The following is a 23,198-nucleotide window of genomic DNA, read 5'->3' as shown; positions in this document are numbered from 1 at the left end:
CTTATGCACTCAGACTTGATCTTCACGAGTTGAACAGACATTTAGCTTTAATGTTGCTGGAGTTGCAGGCAATGTGTGAGGCTGATTATGGATGGCTGGTTTCCTGTCTTTTGTAGTGTTACTAATGTTCTTGGAATGGATGGTGATAACACAAACCTGTACAGTATTTAACACCTACTGGCTTTGCCCTGGCTGCTTCAGGCCGTTTTAAGAGATTCCTGTGTGTAATATATACATACTTCCACCTCATCTGGCAAAGATGATCCAAAGATTAAAGTGTTGAAGACAAATGATGTGTGATTTAACAGCCCAGTGCTCTGCCAAGCCGACACAGATTTCCAAAAGCACAAGACAGACCAACGCACACAGTGCTCCAGCACAGCTCTGCTCCCTCAGCGTCCACCTGCGTTTCAGCTTGTCCGCACCTCATTAGTTTTAGCTGGGGAAAAGGAAATTAAACAATAATATTTCCACTACACAAGAGATGTATAACAACATTGCAGTTCACCAAGAGCATGGTTCTCATTAGTGATTCCACACAAGGGATGTTCTGCAGCTAATCTGTGAATAAGGATCACACACACTTACATTTTCTTAGCTGTTTCTGGAACTAACCCTTCCCCTCCCTCGATATGCTCAAAGATGAGCAGCTCACTGCACAGATGCTCTATGACGAGGTGCAGCCGAGCAGAAGTGAGAATCCGGTTTGGTAACCCTTGGCGTTCTTTAAACATTTCAATTTATTTTAATGTATTGTATATAAAAAGCTTTTCTACCAGTACACATTTGGTAGAAAATTAAGCTACAGCTGTATTCTATAATTCTTTTTGCAAAATTCCATTACTTGTGATACCCAGTAAAAATTAACCATTTCATTGCCAGCAATAGAGACCATATGCTTTAAAACAGGGTCATCCCACTTTTCTTTTTGTCTTGCTGCACACCTGTATTCTAATAAATATCTCAGTAAAGTTCCATTACAGGTACTGTTAAAAAAACAACCTTTTCCCTGCTATGCTGTTTACAAACCATTCGACTGCACATGCAAGTCTGTATGGGTTCCCCCCCGTCGTGAAAATGTAAAAAAATAATAATAGAGACTGTTAACAAATCCTCTCCATGTAATATGATTAGGATAACCTCAGCTTTGTGTGTCTGAATGCCTGGCTCAGGTGTTAACAGAGATATGTGTGTTTACTACACCTCTGAAGCAATACTGCAGGTCTTTCATAATCTGTACAGCACAGTCTGGTCGATTGCAATGTGGCAGGCTATTAAAAAACATTTTTTAAAAAAAGTATAGAATTGTATGCAGGGCCAGTGTACCAGCCCTGCACATGCATTGTCTTCTTAGGAAAGCATGCATGTACTGCATAATGTACAGTCTTTAAATCAATAAGCAAAGTTTCTATGCAGTATTCAGCCACTTCACTTCAGTATGTGTCGTGGTTAGTGCACGTCTTCCTTTTGTACAGATAACAGCAACACCACACAAAGGCATGCTTTCCACCACTTTGCTATATGTTCCTGGACACACTAGACTAACTTAAGTGACTAAATTGTTGGAGGGCACAGGGCAAAGTTATACAATCACATTTACTCCCCAAAACATTTAAAATTACAGTTTTGTATCCTATAACAAACATTACAGAATCTCAAACTGATTATGTAGGTCCCAAGTGCTTCAGATGTGTAGGCTGGTTATAGCAGCATTTCCTTTGTCACAACCCCATCATCGAGTAATAGTTGAGATTTATTTTGCAACATTATTACAAAAGTATTAAACTTTGTTTTCCATACACCCCCAGTACACAATGCTGCATGGCTGCCGACCACATGTATATGACGAGTAGGCTGTCAACTGAATTGCCCTGGGTTGAGTTATAACTATATTCACCCTTAACTTCAAACACATTTGTCTACCATACATAAGCGGTTCTTAGTTTTACTCTTAACAACGTGTGTCTCACAGTTGACAATGTGTTGGGATTTTAGCGGGAATACATTTGCAATAACTGTGTTAACTCTGCATGGCAATAACATCTAAACGTCTTTAAGCAATTCGGTTTTGGTACGTTTTCCAAAACACAGCTTTTTGACATCTTAGGTGTTGTGCTACAGTATACGTGAATTCCCAGCAACACCAGGAATCTACAACTGGAAATGGAAGCACTTACAAATAATGAAATACAGAACTGTTTAATTTGAAAAAGTTAAGATAACTACAACAATGTTTTGAACAAAGGAGATGGAATGTGGCAATGCAAGATGCAATTTTACTGTGACAAGTGGTTTATGTTTTATATTTTAACATTGATTACAATCGTATATGTATACAATGCCTAAGCAATGTATAAACCATGGGTTTCAATCTTGAAATTGTCTTTTAAATCGATTAATCAAACGCATATAAACAGTCAATTATGATATGGAATTGTAATAACAGTCTATCCCCAAAACCTTCAGTAAACTTTGAGTTTTAAAAGGAAGTCTAAAATACCTGGACAAAGACTGTATTCATTATTTAAACTGGCTTAAGGCATTCAATGAAAGTGCTGCAGTTGTGCTGTATTTAGTATTTTCTATTGCTAATTTAACACTCACACTCAGAAAACTACCCTGCACATCTCCGAATGAAATTAAAACATCATTACAGTCTAACCTGAAACATCTGCAAGGATCAGTTGTTGCAAAACAGCAAAAATTTGTAATCAACAAAACATGCGTTAAGTAAAAGCAAGCCTCATGTTCATTCTGGTCCTGCTTTTTTGGTGTGAAAAACAACCACAAAAAATGAACATTTGCATGCTACAAATATTACCTTCGTATATTACCCCTGTGTCAAATCCTATGTAGAAATATATTTAACATCATGTAACACAGGGGCAGAACAATCACCTTGTTATAATCAAATTAATATTATCTGTAGTGTAAAGTGACCCCCCCCCTCCCTCCCCGTGCTGAGACAGGCGGCGCTGTTCCTTATCGCTGCTTGGTGACGATGAGGTTTCTCAGCATGTCGAAAGAGTTCCCATCAGGCTGCACAGAGACAACGCCCTGCTCCTCAGACTCAACCTGCAGGAAGCCGCAGTCGTCCAGACCCACGACGCACGCCTGCGGGCCCTGCTCGCTCCACAGACGCACCTGGGTACCACTGGACAGGGAGAATACAGGGAAAAAATCTGAATCAGCTTGCTGAACACGCGCTTACACATGTAAAAGCTTTATTTTGAAGCAACAGCCAATTTTTAGAGAAAAACAAAATTATTTAAATGGTTTAAAACTTGTTTTCATAACCAAGTTGATAGTTATATAAAGTTACAGCTGCAGTACTCCTAGAACAAGCCCAGTCTGACAAAGAGCTCTGTCCAATGAGTTTACTCCTCTTAGAACAAGCCCAGTCTGACAAAGAGCTCTGTCCAATAAGTTTACTACTCCTAGAACAAGCCCAGTCTGACAAAGAGCTCTGTCCAATGAGTTTACTCCTCTTAGAACAAGCCCAGTCTGACAAAGAGCTCTGTCCAATGAGTTTACTCCTCTTAGAACAAGCCCAGTCTGACAAAGAGCTCTGTCCAATAAGTTTACTCCTCTTAGAACAAGCCCAGTCTGACAAAGAGCTCTGTCCAATGAGTTTAGGACGGTATTTGTGATTATGGAACAAAAAGCCATAAGAATTTAAAACTGAGGTGGGGACTAGCCAGATAATCTTAATGGTGTCTGCCCTATCTACTGCCTGTTGGTAATCAAAAATGCATCTAGTGGCTGCTTTATTGAATTTAAGTGAGTTTCCATGGGTCTCTAAACACATGTCCAGTCTGGGTTACATATAGAACCATAACACTAGGTGCTACCAGGCCATTCTCCCAGAGGTAAAGAGCTAGATGGGCACGTATGCCGTTTGTCACTCACTGGCAAGGGAACAGTACGCTCTAGAACTTCTTTCTGAACAGCACCATCCACAGGCATTACATTCTCCAACAAAGATGGCATTACATTAAGTGTGACATCTCTCTCTTTTACCGTGGAAGACTATAAGGTGGGTGATCACCCTTATAAAGGTTTACCACAGTAAAAGCATAGCAAAGTAGAATAAATCATAGCAAAAGCATAGTAAAGCATAGGTAAGCATGGTGAAGAAGAGAGGTATGGTAAACATATTAATAAACATGGCAAACATATATGCACGGTATAGTATAACCATGGGAAAACTGCAAAAATGCCGTGCAAAAATACTGAGATAAACTTTTATAATGGCAAAGAGGTCTTGTATAAAATAGTACTGTAGTGCTAATGGTACCTGTGCACCCATCTCTTGTAGTAGAGGGGCAGAACCCCGGCGACTCCCTTCTCCTGGAAGGCATCGATCAGACTCTCCAGCACAGTGACACTGCAGCCAATCAGCTGGGTTGTGCTCAGGGCTTTCAGAGCGCTCCCATTCTCCTTGTTGTACTGCACTATCAGGTCATTGATGCAAACTGTGGGGTTGCTGTTACTCACATTGAAGCCGCAGCCTGAAAGAAACCTCGTCATTTATTCAGTGACTGCTAGAGAACCTCTTAACCTCTTTACAGTTGCTCTATCCTGATGCAAGTGCAATGTTGTTTAATATCATGGTAAATGCAAAGAAATGTGTGGTGAAGCCTAATGAAAGCATGACACAGTACATCCCACATGATAAACAACGTAAAACACATGGCAATCCAGGGTAAATGCATAGGCTACGCATGGGGACATAAGGTCATAAATGAGGAGGAAAATAAGCAAATAACATGTACTAAAATTATATTTTAATATACATCAGATAACAGCTAGCTTAGCACTAAATCGTCACTAAATTGAAAGCATAAGGAAAATGACTTTGCAAGAGGCTGAAGCTAAAACCAAAAATGGTGTGAGTCAGACTTTCAACTTACCAACAAGCGCATGAAATGTGTCGCCCATCAGCGTCGTGGTGACCAGAACACCCCCCAGTTTCATCAGGGCGCTGTAGTAAATATCATTTGGCCACTTCACTCGAAGGTCGATATCCTACAAAACACAAATAGTAGAGTAGAGGAGGTCACCCAGCTCAATGATGGGCCCTGGCTGCGTCTGAAGAGAATCCCAATGATTCCTCTTTGCTGTAGGTTAAAAAAATCCACTTCCTTCAGCCTAGAGCAGCTATGCTGACAAATCGCAGAGCAGCACTCGCTTCATTTTTGCATATTACTTATTTATTGCTCTCCAACCTCAGTGATGAAGTGTGAGGAACCTTATGCCAAGTGTAAGGTCCACGGTTACACAAGGACCCCAGGGGACCAGCACTGCCGTGCATGCAGCGTGTATTTCTGAGGCTCTTGCACGATTTCCATGTATTTAGTCGGTTTCTGGGCATGCTCTACTCCTTCTGTAGCTCTGTTTGTAGTGGCAACGCTGCTTTTTTCCTTTTGCTCACATCTTAAACCTACAGCTACAGCCAAAAGTTTTGCATCACCTAGAATTGCTGTACTCTTATTTATTTATTTTAAATTATTATTATTATTATTATTATTATTATTAATAATAATAATAATAATGTAACAGAACCAAGGGAACTCATAAAACATTTTCTAAAGGCATCAGCTTTTAATTTTCCCAAAAAAATAAAATATATTTACTTGAAATGTGTTATTTTTTTCACATGATGTAATACTTCCCCTACAGTGTGCTGTGAAAGCCCCAGCCATGCTTCAGCCAGTCTCACGAGAGCAGGGTGCTAAACACAGTCCCTCAGCAGCAGTGGATGCTGCTCATCAAGCAGTGGGAAACCAAGCTGTGTTGATTTCTTATTATTTTTTTAAAAGCCTCCTCATGGCACATAATGACGGAGCTACCTCAGTTATATACTCATGTCACCAACCGCCCACCGCAATCTCAGGGGCAAGTTCTCCCAGCTTCCCCATCTGTGTACTGTATGTGCGAGTATGAGTTTGGATGTGCCTCTAGACGAGTCGCAACAAGAGAGAAGATCAACTGCAACTGCAAAGAGAAACTGCCTGCAAGACGTGTGCGGCACGGCAGCCAGCAGGGCAACACTGACACTGAAATGCCTGGTTAAGGGTAGAGGCTGAGATCGGAAATTTGGTCTGGCAACACGTTTCCACTTTAGCGTGACGCAAAAACAGAGTCCCAACAATGAAATGCATGTCTAACACACAGGACACATATAGGAGGCACAGAATAATATAAAACAACGAAAAAACAAAGACACAAAACACAGAGTAGAATATTATTGAAGATTAATCACAGGACCAACTTTACAGGCTTTATGTTCGTTTTTCTTCTTTATGCTCACCATTAGTTACAGTTACAGCATGGCGAGTTGAAGCTGTAGCTCATTGGGAGTGGACTCAGTTGCATGACTTTCCACTGGTTTCACAGACCCCGTCGGGCACTAATCCTGGATTTACTAATGTATTATTAGGTAGAGTAGTTCAAGATCAGTGCCAATTGGGATCTGTGAAACCAACCCTTTGATACTTAACAGCTGCATACTAGAACCTGGTTAAATGCATTTATTCTATTTTGCAGCATGCTTGGTTGGATGCAGCTTTTCTGATAAATGATTGACCACAGGAATAAAATGACAGAGACCTACCTGATACCCAGGCAGGGTCCGGACTGCCTCCACCACTGCCAGAGCCACCAAATGCTGAAGGAAAGGAATTCTCTGCCCCAGTGGGGACTGCACTGGGACCCGCACATGCAGTGTGAACATGGCACATCCCAGAGGACTGAGCCATGCATTCCCACCTCGGCCTGGGAACACACACACACAGTCTGAAATTGGGGCTGCACAAACTGATAAGCACAGCGATCTTTTTTTAAAGAAAAACTATAACTAAATAAACCAGCAATCTAATGCAAGGTGCTCTCCTAGGCCCGCCCCAGTTTTTGTTTTCTCATTGTAACAACTCTTCACATAAATCAAAGTAAATAAAAGTTGGGAGTATGATTACATGGCCTTATCCGTATCAGACCGGTCCTTAATTTGCTTTAATTAACACTTTTCATATACACTTAAACAGCGTGTGGTTTTTGATCCTCTACATGGGGGTAAAATTATAAGTTGCAGAACAGTTTAATACCACACATCTTGACACAACAACACTTTGTATTCCTGCAGCAACTTTGCAATCCAGATCAAATCACGGATGAAAATAAGAGACACATAAGAACAGCAGTGAATTGAAATTTCTTCGGTATGTTAAGCAGGGACAGATTTTTAAAAAGCCTGGTATGCAAGGAGGACTAATAACCTGAAGCATTTAATGCCCAGAGGTTAACAGCAGCCGAAAAAGAAACAGAAAAGAGAACCTGCTGATTGGAACTACTGACCTTTGCCTTGTGTCTGCCGGCCTGCTATAGCTATTAACCCCATTTCCTGTGGCAACCGAAGCATCAGCCTGTGAATTGTGGGAAAAAGCGATCAGTTAGAACGAGAGAGGGGAAAAAATCTGGAGAAATTGTAAAGGTGGAGGGAGGGGAGGGCTCTTGGTGTTTGTATTCACTATTTATGATGTCAAGAACTTGCCTTACGGTAAATCATTTAATCCTTAAAGCAAATATAGAAGCAGACTCAGGTGTACCACCACCTGCGCAATCTGAGCGGGCAAAAACACATACATGGGGTGTCAGTTTTCCACACCGAATCATTTTGCGTATTAGGCTTTTTTGTCTCCAAATAAAACCAGTGAAAAAGTATCACATCCACCTGACACAGCTCGCAAGACAGAACACTGCAAAAAAAAAAAGAAAAAGGATCATAACGCGGCCCATTCAGTATGAAGAGGGACTCTTTGGCTGCTGTTATAATACACAGCACATGTTGCATTTCCTTATGCATATTCCGTGCTCCAAAAAAAAAAAAAAAAACACACAGGGGCTTGTTTCAATTGCCACCAACACACTTCACTTTTACTGACCCAGGCTGTAATTGAACTGGAAACCTCGGGGTGAAAGGATTCATATTGCATTGCAGTAGTCAAATAAAAACATATACTGAAAAAAAAAAAAAAAAAAAAACAACAACTGCCCACTCGACCTTCATGTCAGCATACATTAACTGCAGGGGTTTGCAAATCCAATAGACGAAGCAGGAGCATGGACGTTTCAACAGTCAGACACTCCTAGGCTATAAATTACAATAAAATCTGTGGAAGGTTTCTCAAAGCTGTGGCACAAAGTGGTACAGTTTTTACACAAAGACAGGATTCCCTGGCACTGCTTAATCTTGCACATTCTTCCGTAGTTTAGTTAACTGCAGGGAGAGACACAGGCTCCCCCCCTCACCTGCATGGGACTGACAGACTCTTTGAAATGCACCGCCATGCTTTAGCTAGCACTTGCAGCAGTAGGAGGGTTGCAAGTTACATTGCTTAGCTCTGTGATAACCAAGGAAAACATCTAAAAAGTTTCAAAGGTGGATATCAACTTTTAATAATTATTACTTGTCCTTTATTTTCAGCTTTAAATCAATTCTACACGTGATCAGTGCTCTTGACAGCTTGAAAGATTTATTTTATACCAAAAAATAATTAAAATTTGTTACATTTCTATCTATCTATCTATTTTTTCCCCATTAGCTCTTTCCTGGTTAATATGTTTCTTCTGAAACTGGTCTCAGGATTTTTCCAGGAACCAACTAAAACGTTCTTCAGGCTCTTTGACTCTGTAAATCCAAACAAGTTAAATATTAACATCACAAAATCTGCTGCTTGACCTTTTGAACTTCAGTACATTGCAGTATAAGAAAACCGAATTCTGGGAATCCTAGCAAACAGTCCATTTAAAAAAAAAACACATTAAACTGATCAATAGTTAACTTTAAGATGCAAATGCTTCTCTACTGTGGGTGTGGCATCTCATTTCTCAAGAGTTTGCTGGGATAACATCCCTGTGGTGTCACTGCATTTAGCTGACTATATGTTCAGTGAAGCTTGGCAGTTTTGTCCTCTACGCAACAGAGACACCTACTGCTACAGGCGGTACTGCACTTGCTGATGACAGCAGGCACACAGACCAGGGGAAGTGAAGAAGGAGGGTTCATTTTGAAGAGAGGCACTTCGAAGTTAATTATTTGTCAGGGGAAAAGGTTTTAGCTCAAGGAAGCAATAGTGTTTTTGTATTAAAATAATAATAATAATATTTTATAAGAAATAACAAATCAGATAATATTTTGAATCTTGAATATGTAAAAATTGATTCTTAAAACCATATGGTGCAACTTTAATTCAAATGAGATCTTGAAACTCGGCACATTCTCATCACAGCCAAAACCGATACCTACTTTCACATCCAACGTGCTGTTCTTAGTTAACATCTTGTTAAAACTTCTGCCAGGTGGAAAAGTTTAATTCTAATGAAGGCTAAAAAAACAACTACCCTCGGTGCAGGCAGACATTGTGCAAGATTAAGCCATGCCTACTTCTTCAATATCAACACTGTTACATTTTTGTTTAAGTTATGTAAATGTTGGCTGACCCTGTCTGGGGGGGTGGGGGGGTACAGCCTGTAAAAATAATAGTAACTGTACATGTATTGTGAACAAGCCCCTGCCATGCCTCATTGAAAATAGTGGGGGGAGGGGGGGGCTCCCAGGTTCTAGGGTTACAGCCTTGAACTAGATATTAGCAGGCAGATGGAGATCTGCAACAATTACCTCTCCACTGACTCGGGGGGGGGGTCGAGAGGGTCCAGCCACAGATGATTTGTAAGGTGCATAACAGAATTTGAATTCTGGAATTTTCAGCAGTATAAGAAAAAAACAAGCATTTGCCAAAAAAGACACACACTCAAAATGGGTCTTTCAAGCTCAATTCGGACCAACAGGGGTTACTCAAAACTCTTGTGTCAGTAACTTGAGTTAACAAATTATTTCCAGTTGTAAAGCCCTTAGGAACATGCTATAAAAGGAAGCGAATGTTATTTGTCTACGTCATCCACCACATGGAATAAAACTAAACAACTAGGCATCTTCACCACCTCCAGAAACTTTTCTTACTATGTAAGGCACAAGTTCGATAGCTTTTCATCCATTCCTGGTTTTACTGGGTGTTTAATAAGATGCACATGCGCTTGTTGCCTATACAGTGTGGTTAATCAAGCTCTTATTTATTAATACCTGGGATGAGGGAAACTGTTCTGCAATAGGAGTCTGATTTTCATCCCTGCATACGGTTTACTGCATGTAGGGGTAGGGGACTTTTGGATTGGTAATGCCTTTACCCACCCCCAAGGGATAAAGTGCCCCCTACTCAGCATCCAACACTACTCACTGCACTACCCAAACCTCCTGCAATGTACCCATCAACACACAGACCAGCTAAAACCTTGCTTAGCTTTGCAGCGAGGAGATGATCAGATTCCAAGATGGTATGGCTACTGGATGCAGCCTGAGGGACTAGGTCTGAGTACAGCACTGGCAAAAAGTCTGCGACCATCTGGTTTTAAGAGGAAAACGCTGGTGAAAACGCCTGGTTGCCTTTTTAAATGGACCATCACCCTTCCAGACGCCCACAAATGAGTAGACATACTGTCCTTAAATGGATGTCTGTTTAAGTAACAACGTATGCCTCCATGTACTCTAGAGGACAATTGTGTGAAGGACGGTGGACTGAGGGACAAGACTGGAGGATTCCATGGAGATGTTAATTACATGTTTTTAAAAAATGCACTTGGACCTACAGAGAGAGAGAAAAAAAAAAAAACTTGATATGCTTATTTCAGAAATTCAGAATTGTACTTCTCAAATTCACGAAAAAGGACACATCTGCTTTGTCGCCAAGAAGCTGCCACGATGTGTTTAAAATGGAAAAATGCACAAAAAACATAAAACCTGCGAGGTATACTGTCAGAGGGCTTCAAGATTGTGAAGCAACAAGTCCGCCGTTTGCATTAGTGAAAGGCAGTTTTGTGTGTACATATTCAAATCCTTAACTCTTCTTCCTTTTCTTTTTTTAGACAACAATCTGTCACAATGATTATACAATGCTGCTTTAGCACTCTAGTATTGACCATGCAACACCTCATCTTTTTCTTTTGTTTTTTTAAATGGAATATATTTTACTTTTGCACACCGAGTTTATAAAAGAGGGGAATGAGTTAAGAAAATAACAAGCTTCACAAAAAAAGGACACTGTGCCTTTCTTTTCACAAAAAACAACTGGTATTTTTTTTTTTACTGCGTGTAACAAAAAGATCGATCCCAACCCTTCACTCATACATTTCTTGGCCAGACTAACAATAACAGCAAAGAATCAGTGATACCAGTTGCTCCCGGGTTCCTGTTTCTGTCTCTATACAGGCTGTGCAGCCGGCAGGAACATGACCTCCCAGCTCTGTGGCGGGTTAAGCAGCCTGATTGAACGCTGCTGCTAATTGAGAGCTTGTACTGTCTGGCAGGACCACCGGAGAACCCTGTGCACTTGTTCGTGATGACGGCACCTCCTTTGCAAATCAAGCCCTGATGAGTGCAGGCAGGGGGCCCAGCTGGTCCTCTGGAGTCCTTCAACCAAATAAATGAACTTTTAATAAGAACATCAGTGCCTAACAAGGCAAGGAGGGCCAGCCATGACCTCCTTCTCAAACCGCTAGTATACTTGCGAGCCGTCGAAATCGAGCGCACCTAAGGGAGGTTATGATACAACCGACTGTTGCCTAGGGTATAAGAAAAAAAAAAAAAAGAAGAGGAAAAAAATCAAAGATTAAAAGTAATGCCATGATCAGTGAGGACATAGTGCTGACCATCAGTACAGTGCAGTCACCACCAGTGTAACCACTTTTTTATAATAATTAAAATCTCTTAATAATTCAATAATACAGCACGCTCCCTCCTTATTTCAATAATTCACTCTTGGGCCAGGTTGACAGCTATTGTGTACTACACTGTACTTTATAAGAGCTCTGACTGCAAATGAAGAAGGAAGCACCGTGTAACACTGCTACAGTCCCAGCCCAGCAAACAAGCTTCTGCAATGATTAATGAAGAGCATACTTATAGTGTTAGTGTGGCCTGACACACACAACGAATGTAACTTGCAGCATGTAAGGGGAGTATTTTGAAGCAAGTCTGGATTCAAAATCGAACGGACAATACAAACACAAAGTAGACTCACAAATAAGTCCTGCAATGACACTGATGGACTGACCTCTGTGTTGTTTTTCAGGTGAATAAAATACACATTTTGTTATTATTATTATAAGACTAGAGCATTTTGAAACATGGATCTATTCAAACAAGAGAAACCCAAGTTTGTCCCAGCATTAGTATATATAAAGCCACATTATCTGAAGGTTTCGTTCTAATTTATATTGAAACCTGATAAACAACCAAGATGCTCAGTGAATTTGTCTGTTAAACTGGAGTGGGGCGTGCGTGCAAGCAAAATATCTATTTTCATGAACAGTATTTGATACTTCAATAAAAAGGTTATGGGACAGGAGAAGGCTTATAAGTGGTCTTAAAGGAAGGACATTTCCCAAGAACACCATTGTCCAAATAAGGGGAGTGGTGGAAAGTGAGGTAACAGAACCAAATAAGGAGGTGTGTGTGTTTACATACAGAGCCAGTTACCACGGAAACTATGGCTTCCTGTCACCTCCACTTATACAAATAATTGACTTCAAACCCAAAGAAAAAAAAAAATGAAAGAAAGTTAGTTAGTGCAGACAACAGTGGCCAAGGGCATTATTATACAAACTCATTGTATTGCACTGATTAGACTGCTCTGACATATGAATAAAGAATCTCTGACTTGGGTGTTTTTTCCCCCTCGGTCGGGTGCAATTTCTTCATTACCTTCTCTGTATTTGGGATGCAATATCCAAGATCCCTGACCGCCCCAGGTAACAGTTCTTTCCTGTTGCTAAGGGAGAATTTCACAAGATATGATGACAACAAGTGTGCAGGGATATGATCTATCTATCTATCTATCTATCTATCTATATACACATACCTACTGCAGCTATAGCTCTCTCTCTCTCATCTATATATCTATCTATATATATATATATATATATATATATATATATATATATATATATATATATATATATATATATATATATATATATATATATATATATATATATATATATATATATATATATATATATATATATATATATATATATATATATATATATATATATATATATATATATATATATATATGAGAGAGAGAGAGAGAGAGAAATATATCAGATTCTGCAGAGTCAACACACCGCTTAAACGATCGCCCCACCTCCGCAACCTTGCAGAAAGTAAAATTTTTACCACTAATTTCCGGTTTTTAATAACCATGTGCAAATAATGCCCGAGGTGTAATATCATGGCTCACATGAAAAAAACAGCCTAGAAGTAGTTGCTCTATGCATTAATGATTAATGCTCCATCTGCAATAATGCCTGTGTAATGTTGGAAATTATTTTGGCCAGGCTACAGTGTTTGCACTGTTCAGATTATTTTATTAATGTTAATAGTATAGAATTAATACATGAAAAAAAGTGATTGGTTGGTACTCTGTTTTTTACTGTGCAGCTAATGCTACTGTAGCTTTAACTGGAAGACATGCACATTGTGATGTGGCTGCTGAACTGTTTTGAGTTAGGCTGTGTCTTGGAACTATGGCGAGAGATCGTTACCATGTGATATTGAGCAAGTGTCTTTGAGCTCTGTATTCTAATGCTATAACCAAAAGCAACAAAACTGTGCCAAGGAAATAAATAACATTGAACAGAGAAATCTTGTTAAACACTTCATGAACCCGGCCGGCTCCACTGAAGAGAACACATAAACTTATACCAGCCTACACCTGGAATTTCACCCCTGCCTGAATCAACACCTGGAGACATGTATTATTATTATTATTATTATTATTATTATTACTGAATTCCCAGCAGGTGCGGGTCATAAGCCTGCATTGATTAAGTCCCTGCCCTTTGTACACACCACTGGTTGTTATTACTGTTTGGATGGTTTAGTGAGGTCCTCGGATCGGCCTGCCAGGGCCGCTTGCATCCTTGGTGAACCTGCGGAAGGATCATTAATGGTACTACTACTACTACTACTACTACCTTTGTTAGTTGCACTATTTGAACTATTTGCGTCAAACAGTCACCAACTCCTTGCTAAAACCGTTTCATTTCATGATCTGCAGCCTGTATAGAAACAAGCTACAGGCCTATTTCCTTTTTAATTGGTTTATTGGCAGTGCATTAAAATGTAAAGGTTTTGATGCTCTATATCTTACTTAAGAGAATGATCAAAACAGAACATATTCCACACTTAAAAAAAAAAAAAAAAAAAAAAAAAACAACACAGCCCAATCAACCCGTTCTCCAAAAAACTTTTTAAAAACCCCAAAACTTTAAAATAACAAAACCAGACAAAAATCAGAACTTCAACCCATAATCCACCTGGCTCTGCTGCTGCCAGGAAAACAAGGGTGTCTATTTCTAAATCAAAACGAGATGCTTTTAGTGGAGGTTTTTTTTTTTATTATTATTATTATTTCCTCTTTCCGCGCTCTCTGCCGATCTGACCTCACCAAAATCAATCCAGGGTGGATTAACATGCAAAGAAGTGTTGAATTAATTTCTGAAACGCAAATATGAGATCAGCCTTGGATCACACAAAACAGCTCACTCCTAAACACGCTAATACTCTTAGCCGCTCAATGAGAAGCCGTCAATAAAAGAGAGATGGGGGGGCTGAAGTGAAGAGCAATCTATAAGGCCAGAGAAGACTGGGCTGGCTCTGCAGCTTGGGCTAATGCATTCCTCTAGAAGTTAATCTCATTTTGAAAGCACATGCAATGAGAAGGATAGAGGTCGTCCTGGACTGAGAAACTAAAAATGCATTAAAAGAATCTCGACAATGCCAAGAAAAAGGCACACAATTAGCAATTAGATCCTCACAGTAGTTGATTTTCACAGCAAGTGCAATGTATCAAAGGCGGTCTCCCCCCCCCCCCCTCCAATCCCCCCTTTATTGGGCGCAGACAGCGAGTCTTAGAATTGAACAGCCTCATTGCATGACAAATGCCTGTTTGTTACTTAAGTTGGTAGAAAAATGTGAGGCTGTTAGAATTGAGAGGTTCTAACCGGTTTGTTTATTAGGTGTAAACTGCCACGGACTTAAATGAACAAAAACAGGCCGTCTAACGAATGAGTCTGGCCATCAAAAAGAGGGTTTTGCTGTACCACGCAACCTCATATTACGATGCCCCCTCTTGTAAGACACAGCAGTGCGGTTACAGAGCTGGCACAATCAAGCACAAAACAAAAAAAAAAAATCACAGTGCAGTTAAAACAGAGTAAAAATGAAACAGGGCACCTACGGATACCTTTCTCCATGGAAGTGTTCAAACTGTGGCTGAATGCAAGCTGCTCAAGGCTGTGAAAAGGCTTACATGGACAGTACATCTTGTTAAAAAGAGAGGGACAGGGAAGTAGTTCACACACACTTGGACAATCACACAGGACTCGAAGCTTATTAATCTTCCAAGGCTCAGCTGTGCTGGATTAACTCAGCTCAGCAGGGAATGAAAGGCAGGGTAGCCTAGTATTCGGAGCTGAGGAGTGGGAAGCAGGAGACAGTGGGGTTCCAGTTTGCTAACTCTACAGGACTGATTGCTAAGGAACCCAGATGGACAGGAGATGCTACACCTTAAGCCGCTTTTCCTTGCGAAAGTTCTGGCAAAGTGTGATGAACTGGGGACCAGCAAGAGTTGGTAACTGGTGCAAAAATTTACTGGTTTCCACTCTGGGAGCCCAACAGGTGTACACAACAGGTTCACATGCAACTCGTCTTGAAAGTGTAGACAGCAACTCATTATGATATGCACATTTACAGTAAAGGGACCAGTTATAGTGACTGTTTCCTTTTTCTGAACCAGCATGACCAGTTTAAAAGCAAATAATTTCTGACCAGGGGTTTTGGAATGTCCAACCGGGCTACCACAGTTAAATTAAAATTTAAATGAAAGGGATAAAACATTACCCTCCAGCCAGTGCAAACCTGTTCATAGAACTCTCCAAAACTCTGACTAATTATGTCACTCTTTTCTAAAATGTCATCTCATGTAGTCTACTGTAATAAAGCCAGGACAGCTGCATTTAACTGGAAACATTTGTAGCGTCATAAAATGTTGAATCTTTTAAAGTAGTTTCCAGTTCAAAGTGGTGTGCTCAGTTGCCCGGGTAGTTTTTAGTGTTGGGTTTGTAACTTTGAGGTTCTGCTCTGTCCCATGCCTAATCCTCCTCTCGTTACATGTTTAAGAGACAACAATAACATAATGAAGGTTGTCAAGTAAAATCTCTGTATCATAAAACACGCAGCATGCCAACGACATCTCAGCGTTCACACAGCGGAGCACTGCAGCTTCGTATCTTGACCAAGAAGCAGATTAAAACAGGTGATGGTGAGGGTGAGAAAAAAAAAAAAAGAGCAAAGCAGTAGAACATTTTACTCCAAAAACAAGACTACAAATAAGGAGAACCTTTCACCTTTGTACCATGTAACAGGTATTCATTCCCATAATGCCAACCAACAAGACAGCAGCTGAGAAGATATTTTAACAAACAGTTTAAACCAGCAAACAATATATATTTATAATATTTATAATATACAATTATAATAATAACAACAATATATTTCAGTGCAAACTGCAATACAGAATATTCTTTGATTTACTTTGAAGGTCCTTTTAGAAAACATAACATGGAAATACATTTTTTTTTCCACGTTGACCCCCCTTGAAACTGGGTGATGAAAGTATACACATGCCCGTTTAAATCAAAATTGAAGTGGGGGTAATTTGTCAATCCAGGTCAAAGGTTCACAGGTAATTGCATGACCTGGGAGTGATGGGATTGTACAGTGTCTAAGTGTCATTGGAAAGCATTTGGAAAGAGTCTGAAAATGAAACGGCTCAATTAAAACAAAAACAGTTATTCACGGATCTACAATTGTGGCTAAAGCAACGCAAGCTATCTTGTAGATTACAGGTGCAGTTTGGTGTGCTAGGTTTCCTCTATGGACCGGCCCATTAAACCCTGACCTGCTTCTGCTTGCCACTCCCCTGCTATGTGTTGTTGATTTCACATCCCTTACTAGATCCCTCAAATGCAAGATGGACAACAGGCCATTGTTACCAAGCTCAGCTGGTTAAGGATTCCAACAACACTTTTTATCCTGTTGGTAATTGCAACAAGTACTGAACAAAGGGAAACAAAGCAGCAGGTCTACTACACAAAGGGACAAGCCTAGTCTTCCAAACAGAAGAAAACATCTTTTAAGTCAAGATAGCAGATACCTCTCACTTGTTTTCTTATGGAGAGAAGCTCAACAGGGACCCTTCCCTTCAATAGCCTTTACCATGACGGCAGAACCAAGGTCACTCATCCATCGTGAGGTCATTGCAGAACAAATGGACACCATCCAAGCCATCTGTATGACAAGTGGATATAAGTGGGCACATCTCACCAGTCTGAGAATGTTCTCACTGTGGGATTAGCCAAGCTGCTACCCCAATAGGGAGCTTGCATCAAACACCACCACAAAAGAGGAATTACTCACAAAGATTTATTTTCTCTTTTTTTTAAATTTTTAATCACAAAGAAGATTCTCAGCATACAGATGTTTCCTGACAAGCCCCGTGAACCAAAAGCACGGTACAACATGAATGATATTTTGTTTTTGTCTTGTTCGAAAAACCTAACAAAGCAAAAATAGATCACAAACCACACTGGCCAGTGTAAGAACACCATCATGTTGTCAAGTTTTGGTATAGTTCAACGAGAAAAGGAAATGTAATATTATTATTATTATTATTATTATTATTATTATTATTATTATTATTATTATTATTATTATTATTATTATTCATTTAATAAAAAGAAAAGGTTCAAATGTGCAAAAGCTGTTTAGGTATGGAAATCTAATAAGGAAATCTGAAGATTATGCAAGATATCAATGTTAATTTTGAAAACTGGATTTGCAATTAACATCATAAGCATATTTGTATTGACCAAGAGGCAAACATTTTCATGATCAATATAGTACAAACTAATCTGTAAATGTGATTATTTGACCTAATCCTACTGACTAAAAAAGCGGCCGCAAATTCTCATTTTCATTTAGAAGATCAATGAAAGATCCTCTCCAATAGACAAAAAGCCAGGACGCAATTTAGCAGTATTCTTTCCCATGGTTACACTATGCATTTAACAGTTTACATGCTTTACCATACCTCTCTGGGCTTCACAGTGCTTACCTAAGCTTTACCAGCTGCTCACTGTGTTTCTTTTACAATCGGCTGTGCTTTTACCATAGTGAACTCTTATACAAAAATACTAAAGCTCAGCTCCCAACCTTTGACTGCCATTCAGAAAACATAACAAGTACAGTTGCCTATTATTGGCTATAGAGATGTTGCTCACAAGTTTGGAAAAAACATGTTAGGAGAAAAGAAGATTTTAACTCTCTGCTGTACGAATGTAGACATGGTGATGGTCCAAGGTACTTGCAATCCTTTTTACCAACTGAAGTTTATCAGCGTTGTATTTTAAGGAACACTGACTGTAAATTGAATATTGAAAGACAGGCCAGGCATCTTATGTATAGAGCTCCTGAATTCTGGAATCAGGTCAATTTAACCATCTGATTTTACAATTACTTTCTTGCTCAAAGTATATGCAATCACCGATTTTAAAAAAATGTGTGTGAGAATCAATCATGCTAAATGTTTATTTGCCTACTTTGTTTCCTGGGTCCCTCTTGAAAAAAAGCTGGATGTGCAACTTAATGAGGGTTTCCTGCCGGGTGCGTGTACATTTTAAATGCATAAAATACAACAGACTTCATCCCAGCTATGTTGCTGAAGGTATTCTTGTTGCTGTTTAGAAACACTCTTTAAACCTACAGACTCTTTACAACTGAGACAAGCAGCCTCTACAGAATTCACAAACACGTCTTCTCTCAGCTGCTACACCACTGTGGAACCATTACCCTATTTGTTCTGTGTGGTACTTGCATCCACTAGGGGTGGAGTTAAGAGACACACACTCTGATTTACAAGCTCCTTCTTACTGCCAACTATTTCTGCCTCCTCTGTTACAATATTTTTTTTACTCAAATCAATGGTTGACTGTTTCGTGATTTAACACAGTACTTGGGTCATTATTCACTTAAAAAAATGATGTTTAAACATGTCATTAATGCAGTTCTGACTGAGTGTACTACTTAAATCATAAGAAACAGGTCTTTTTTTAATATGTATAATTTGAATTTTAAATTTAATTTAAAACTTTTTATTATAATTTCAGACCATCTAAAATGCAAACATTGGAATTTAAAGCGCTAGGATCATGTTCACTTTTACACTCCGATATTATTCCTGGGTTAATGCTGTGCTCTGTTACAACGTGACGTATTTATTTAAATATCTTTTTCATGTCATGTAAACAGCAGCAACTCAGCTGTTAAACAAGTTAAAAAATATTTTTGTTTGGATGATCTTTGTTACAGCGTGCATATCATTAAAACCAGTATATTATTAGAGCTGATGAACAAAGCAGTCATTTAATTAAAGGGGTACAGTGTCATTCAGAGCCAATGACTGAGGGAGTCACAAGATCACAGTTTGAGATCACAGCGTCAAAGAACAACCCAGGGGTTACAACAACTTCACCTTCTTTTTCAATGCTCACTTGGCAGCACTAGTAGCGACACTTCTGTTACCCTCGACAAATCTATTCATCTTTACTCCAAAAGACTAACTGACTGGACCCACTATGACGTTTTAAAAGACCTGCACAAAATAAAACAGCAATAGCCTGTCTATTTTGGACCACAGACTCCCTTGTTTTAAAACAGTGGGGCCTTACCATGTTCGCACACACACACACACCTTTACTTTCTGAACACACATTAATGCTTAATATTAAACTGCCCTCAAACAGGTTTTTTCGTTTGACTCCAGATTCAGCTAATTAATATGCTGCTCATTCTAGACATAAACTTTTACTTTAGAATGCAGTGCCAGATGTTAGAAGAATATGAAATGAGGACTTTAGCCATCTGCTTACAATTTGAGATAATTGGAAGTTGAGCAGGCAAGGTCAATTGGACCAATTATGTTTTATGTACAAACCTGCTGCTGCAGTTTTTGTAGGTCTTTACATGTCTCATATTTTCACAGGAAACAGGCCCTAATACCAAACGGTGTCAGTTTTGATTGTAGATTCCCTGTGCAAACAAATACTGATTTGTGGGTTCTTTGCCAGGACAATTGGCACATTTTCCCCTCACTAAAGCTCCTCCTTCTGCAAATTTTAAGGTTTATTCCATGTGAATATGGCCCTGGGCAGGGCGGGGGGCACTAATAAGAGTCGCTTGTTTTTCATTAAGTCTTTGCATTGCACATCTATAACATTTTATTGCAATAATATCTTAAAACATAAGCCAATAAAAATCATACTTTTCTATTCGTGCACTACTGAGATATACCTAAGCCTAAGGTACAGTACAGCGTTAGGTATACAGAATGTAACTGCTGTAGCACGACCTAACATTATAAAACTGTAATTGTATACAGTCCAGTTCCTGGCCTTGTCTGGAGATAAGTTTTATAATTGGAATGAACTGCATACCCATCGGCACCTCAGGCTTAGGTATATCTCAAACATAAAAGAAGTACATTTGTCTAATTTGACTGCAAGGTGGCATATTTGAGGGCTACAGCTGGGAACACTGACAAAACCAGTTGCTGTGCTGCATGCACCCGGAACACACTCAGAGCAGGAAAGGCATCATTACTTTACTCTTACTGTGGTATACACCACGCATGCACAATGCCAGTCTGAGCCAACCTATAGACCTGTACAAAACCAATAATCACAGGCTGAAAATAAACAGCCACAGGCATTACAGAATTCACTACTTAATAAAATGTATATATGTCTATACAATAATCTATAGGATGCTCTATGATACCAGCCGATATTCACCACGAGTGGCTTTGCCACATTTTTTGGCCACTCGTATCTTAAGTGGGGTGAAAATCAGCTTACAGCTATATTATATTTTTTACAAATAATTAACAGTATTCCAAATAGGCCAGTCCTTCAAAACCCATTAGTGGAGTCCACTTCAAAAGTAGGCTCTACTGTAGAAAAATGACATGCACACTGTCATTTTTCATTGCTTTATTTATTTATTTATTTATTTAGACTTCAGATTACATTTTGAAACACAGTCTACTATAATGAACTCCTATTTTTGAAAAGTTCATTTTACAAAACTATAACCAAACAACTAGAACAAAAATATATATATATATATTTTAGAGTCTTACTTAAGGTTAATTAAAAGACCCAGTTAAAGTTAATTAAAGACTGAGTTGACACTTTCATATATACTGTAAGACTCTCTTTGTCATTTTGTGGGCTTATAGCAGTATGAATGACAGAGAAGCAGCAATGAAATTCCCCTTCTGTGCTGACCTTGTGGGAACGGGTCCATCAGCCACAGCTCAGTATTATTAGCTGTTCCTGACTAAACAAAGAGATAATGCAATGGACAAACAAACAGGCTCCCTGGGCAGCTATCAGCCCAGAGCTGCTGTCAATACAAACCTGTCTTTATCAGGGCACACTAACATAATGCTTACCAAAGCACTTCCCTTCACAAAGTGGTCTGAAATCCTCAAGCCAGTGCTGGAAAGGTTTTATTGCTTGAAAATTGAAGATTATATACATTTCCACACAATTTAATTTTCTGCCCATGTTCTGTATAATTCTCTTGTGGTTTCTGTAGCTATATCTTTTTGCCATGCTTACTAACTTTTTCAAAAAATAATTTCCAAAAGGCTGATTTTTCTGAAGGGAAGTGGGGATGCATATCAGTGTTGAACAGGCTTCAGTGCACAATTTCCTCTTGGTCCTGTGGGTTTCAGTGCACAGTGCAACGCAAATATGCGTCCCCAATTGAATTCCCAATTGGTGGGGGGGGGGGGGGGGGGGGGAATGCTTGGAGAAACTTACAGCACAGCAGGTTATTTATCTGATCGTAATAAAATGAATGCAAATAAAAACTATTCTGGTACTCTAGAGCATGGAAAAATATTTGGGCTAGGGTTGATGAGTTAGGTGGGTTACAGCAAACCAACGTGTGTCTTCTGCAGCTGATTTTACTATGAATTGAACATAGATGGACAAAAAGGATGCGTTCATAAAGCAACAGCATGCTGTTAAATGCATAGGACTGCAAGGCGCTGATGTGTACACTTACTGAGTTCATGTTTGGTATGACTGGATGAAAGTTCAGAAATCTAGCTTAAAAATTAGAACAGAGGGAATGAAGGTGACATGTACAGAATGCCTTGACAAATGTGCTCTGCTAAAACACTTTTGGTGCTGCTTGTGTTTTTTTCTTCTCCTACAGGTGAATTAAACATCACATTCTGTAATTAATTGACACACCCCGTTCCTGTTCGTACTCTGGCAGAACGTGCATTAGGAAACCAAGCATTTCATCACTGCTGATCCTCAGAAACCCATTCTGGTGTGCTGCTATCTCTCAATTACTCAACAAGCCACTCGCACACACAAGCACATTATTACTATGAATCCAAGTCTACTGATATACTAAATTGGTATGTGACAAAGAGTGAAAGAATCAATGTTGAAAATCTCCCTCCCGATCGGAAAGGACGCTTGGTAGTACCATACATGCCAACAGATCCTATATGGTCGGAGCAAATGTCCCGCAATTGTCCTTAGGAAGAAAGTCCCGATATTTACCCATAGAAAAAAAAAAAAAAGACTCTGCACAGTAGGGTTAGTGAAAACCACACGCTGTGCTCTTTGTGCGGCTGACGCTTCATTATGTCTGTTTTTACTGTCATGATGGTCGAGTCGTGTTGAGTAGGGGGCGGGGGGAATACGTCTATTATATGATAATGAGTGATTTTTGCGTATGACTCCTCCTACGTGTATGATGCGTGTTTTGCCAGTATAGCAATAACACAGATGTACTGCAAGGGACAGCATTCTACATTAATTGCTAAATATTTGTATTTGCCCACAACAGTGTGCATTTGTACCTATTTATAGAACTATATTAAAAGTACATTATAGCTAGAAGACAGTAAATAAGTAATAAGATATAGAATTCC

General features: G+C 39.4%; 1 protein-coding gene across 1 annotated transcript in view; it reads right to left on the bottom strand.

Annotated features, from left to right (window-relative positions):
* Window positions 1–2,183: 2,183 nt before the first annotated feature.
* The window catches only part of hlcs (holocarboxylase synthetase (biotin-(proprionyl-CoA-carboxylase (ATP-hydrolysing)) ligase)), a 38,728-nt gene continuing 17,713 nt past the window's right edge, over window positions 2,184–23,198 (bottom strand). Inside the window, exons 7-11 of the mRNA XM_041233165.1 lie at window positions 7,357–7,424; window positions 6,617–6,777; window positions 4,914–5,028; window positions 4,298–4,511; window positions 2,184–3,154 (exon numbers count right to left, since the gene is read on the bottom strand). Of these exons, the coding sequence (XP_041089099.1) occupies window positions 2,983–3,154; window positions 4,298–4,511; window positions 4,914–5,028; window positions 6,617–6,777; window positions 7,357–7,424 (730 nt within the window). The 3' untranslated portion in view covers window positions 2,184–2,982. The remainder of the gene's footprint in view (window positions 3,155–4,297; window positions 4,512–4,913; window positions 5,029–6,616; window positions 6,778–7,356; window positions 7,425–23,198) is intronic.

This window comes from Polyodon spathula, chromosome 30, assembly GCF_017654505.1.
Source record: "Polyodon spathula isolate WHYD16114869_AA chromosome 30, ASM1765450v1, whole genome shotgun sequence".
NCBI lineage: Eukaryota > Metazoa > Chordata > Actinopteri > Acipenseriformes > Polyodontidae > Polyodon > Polyodon spathula.
Note: the sequence above shows the minus strand (reverse complement) of the source record. Positions and strands in the feature narration are given on the sequence as shown.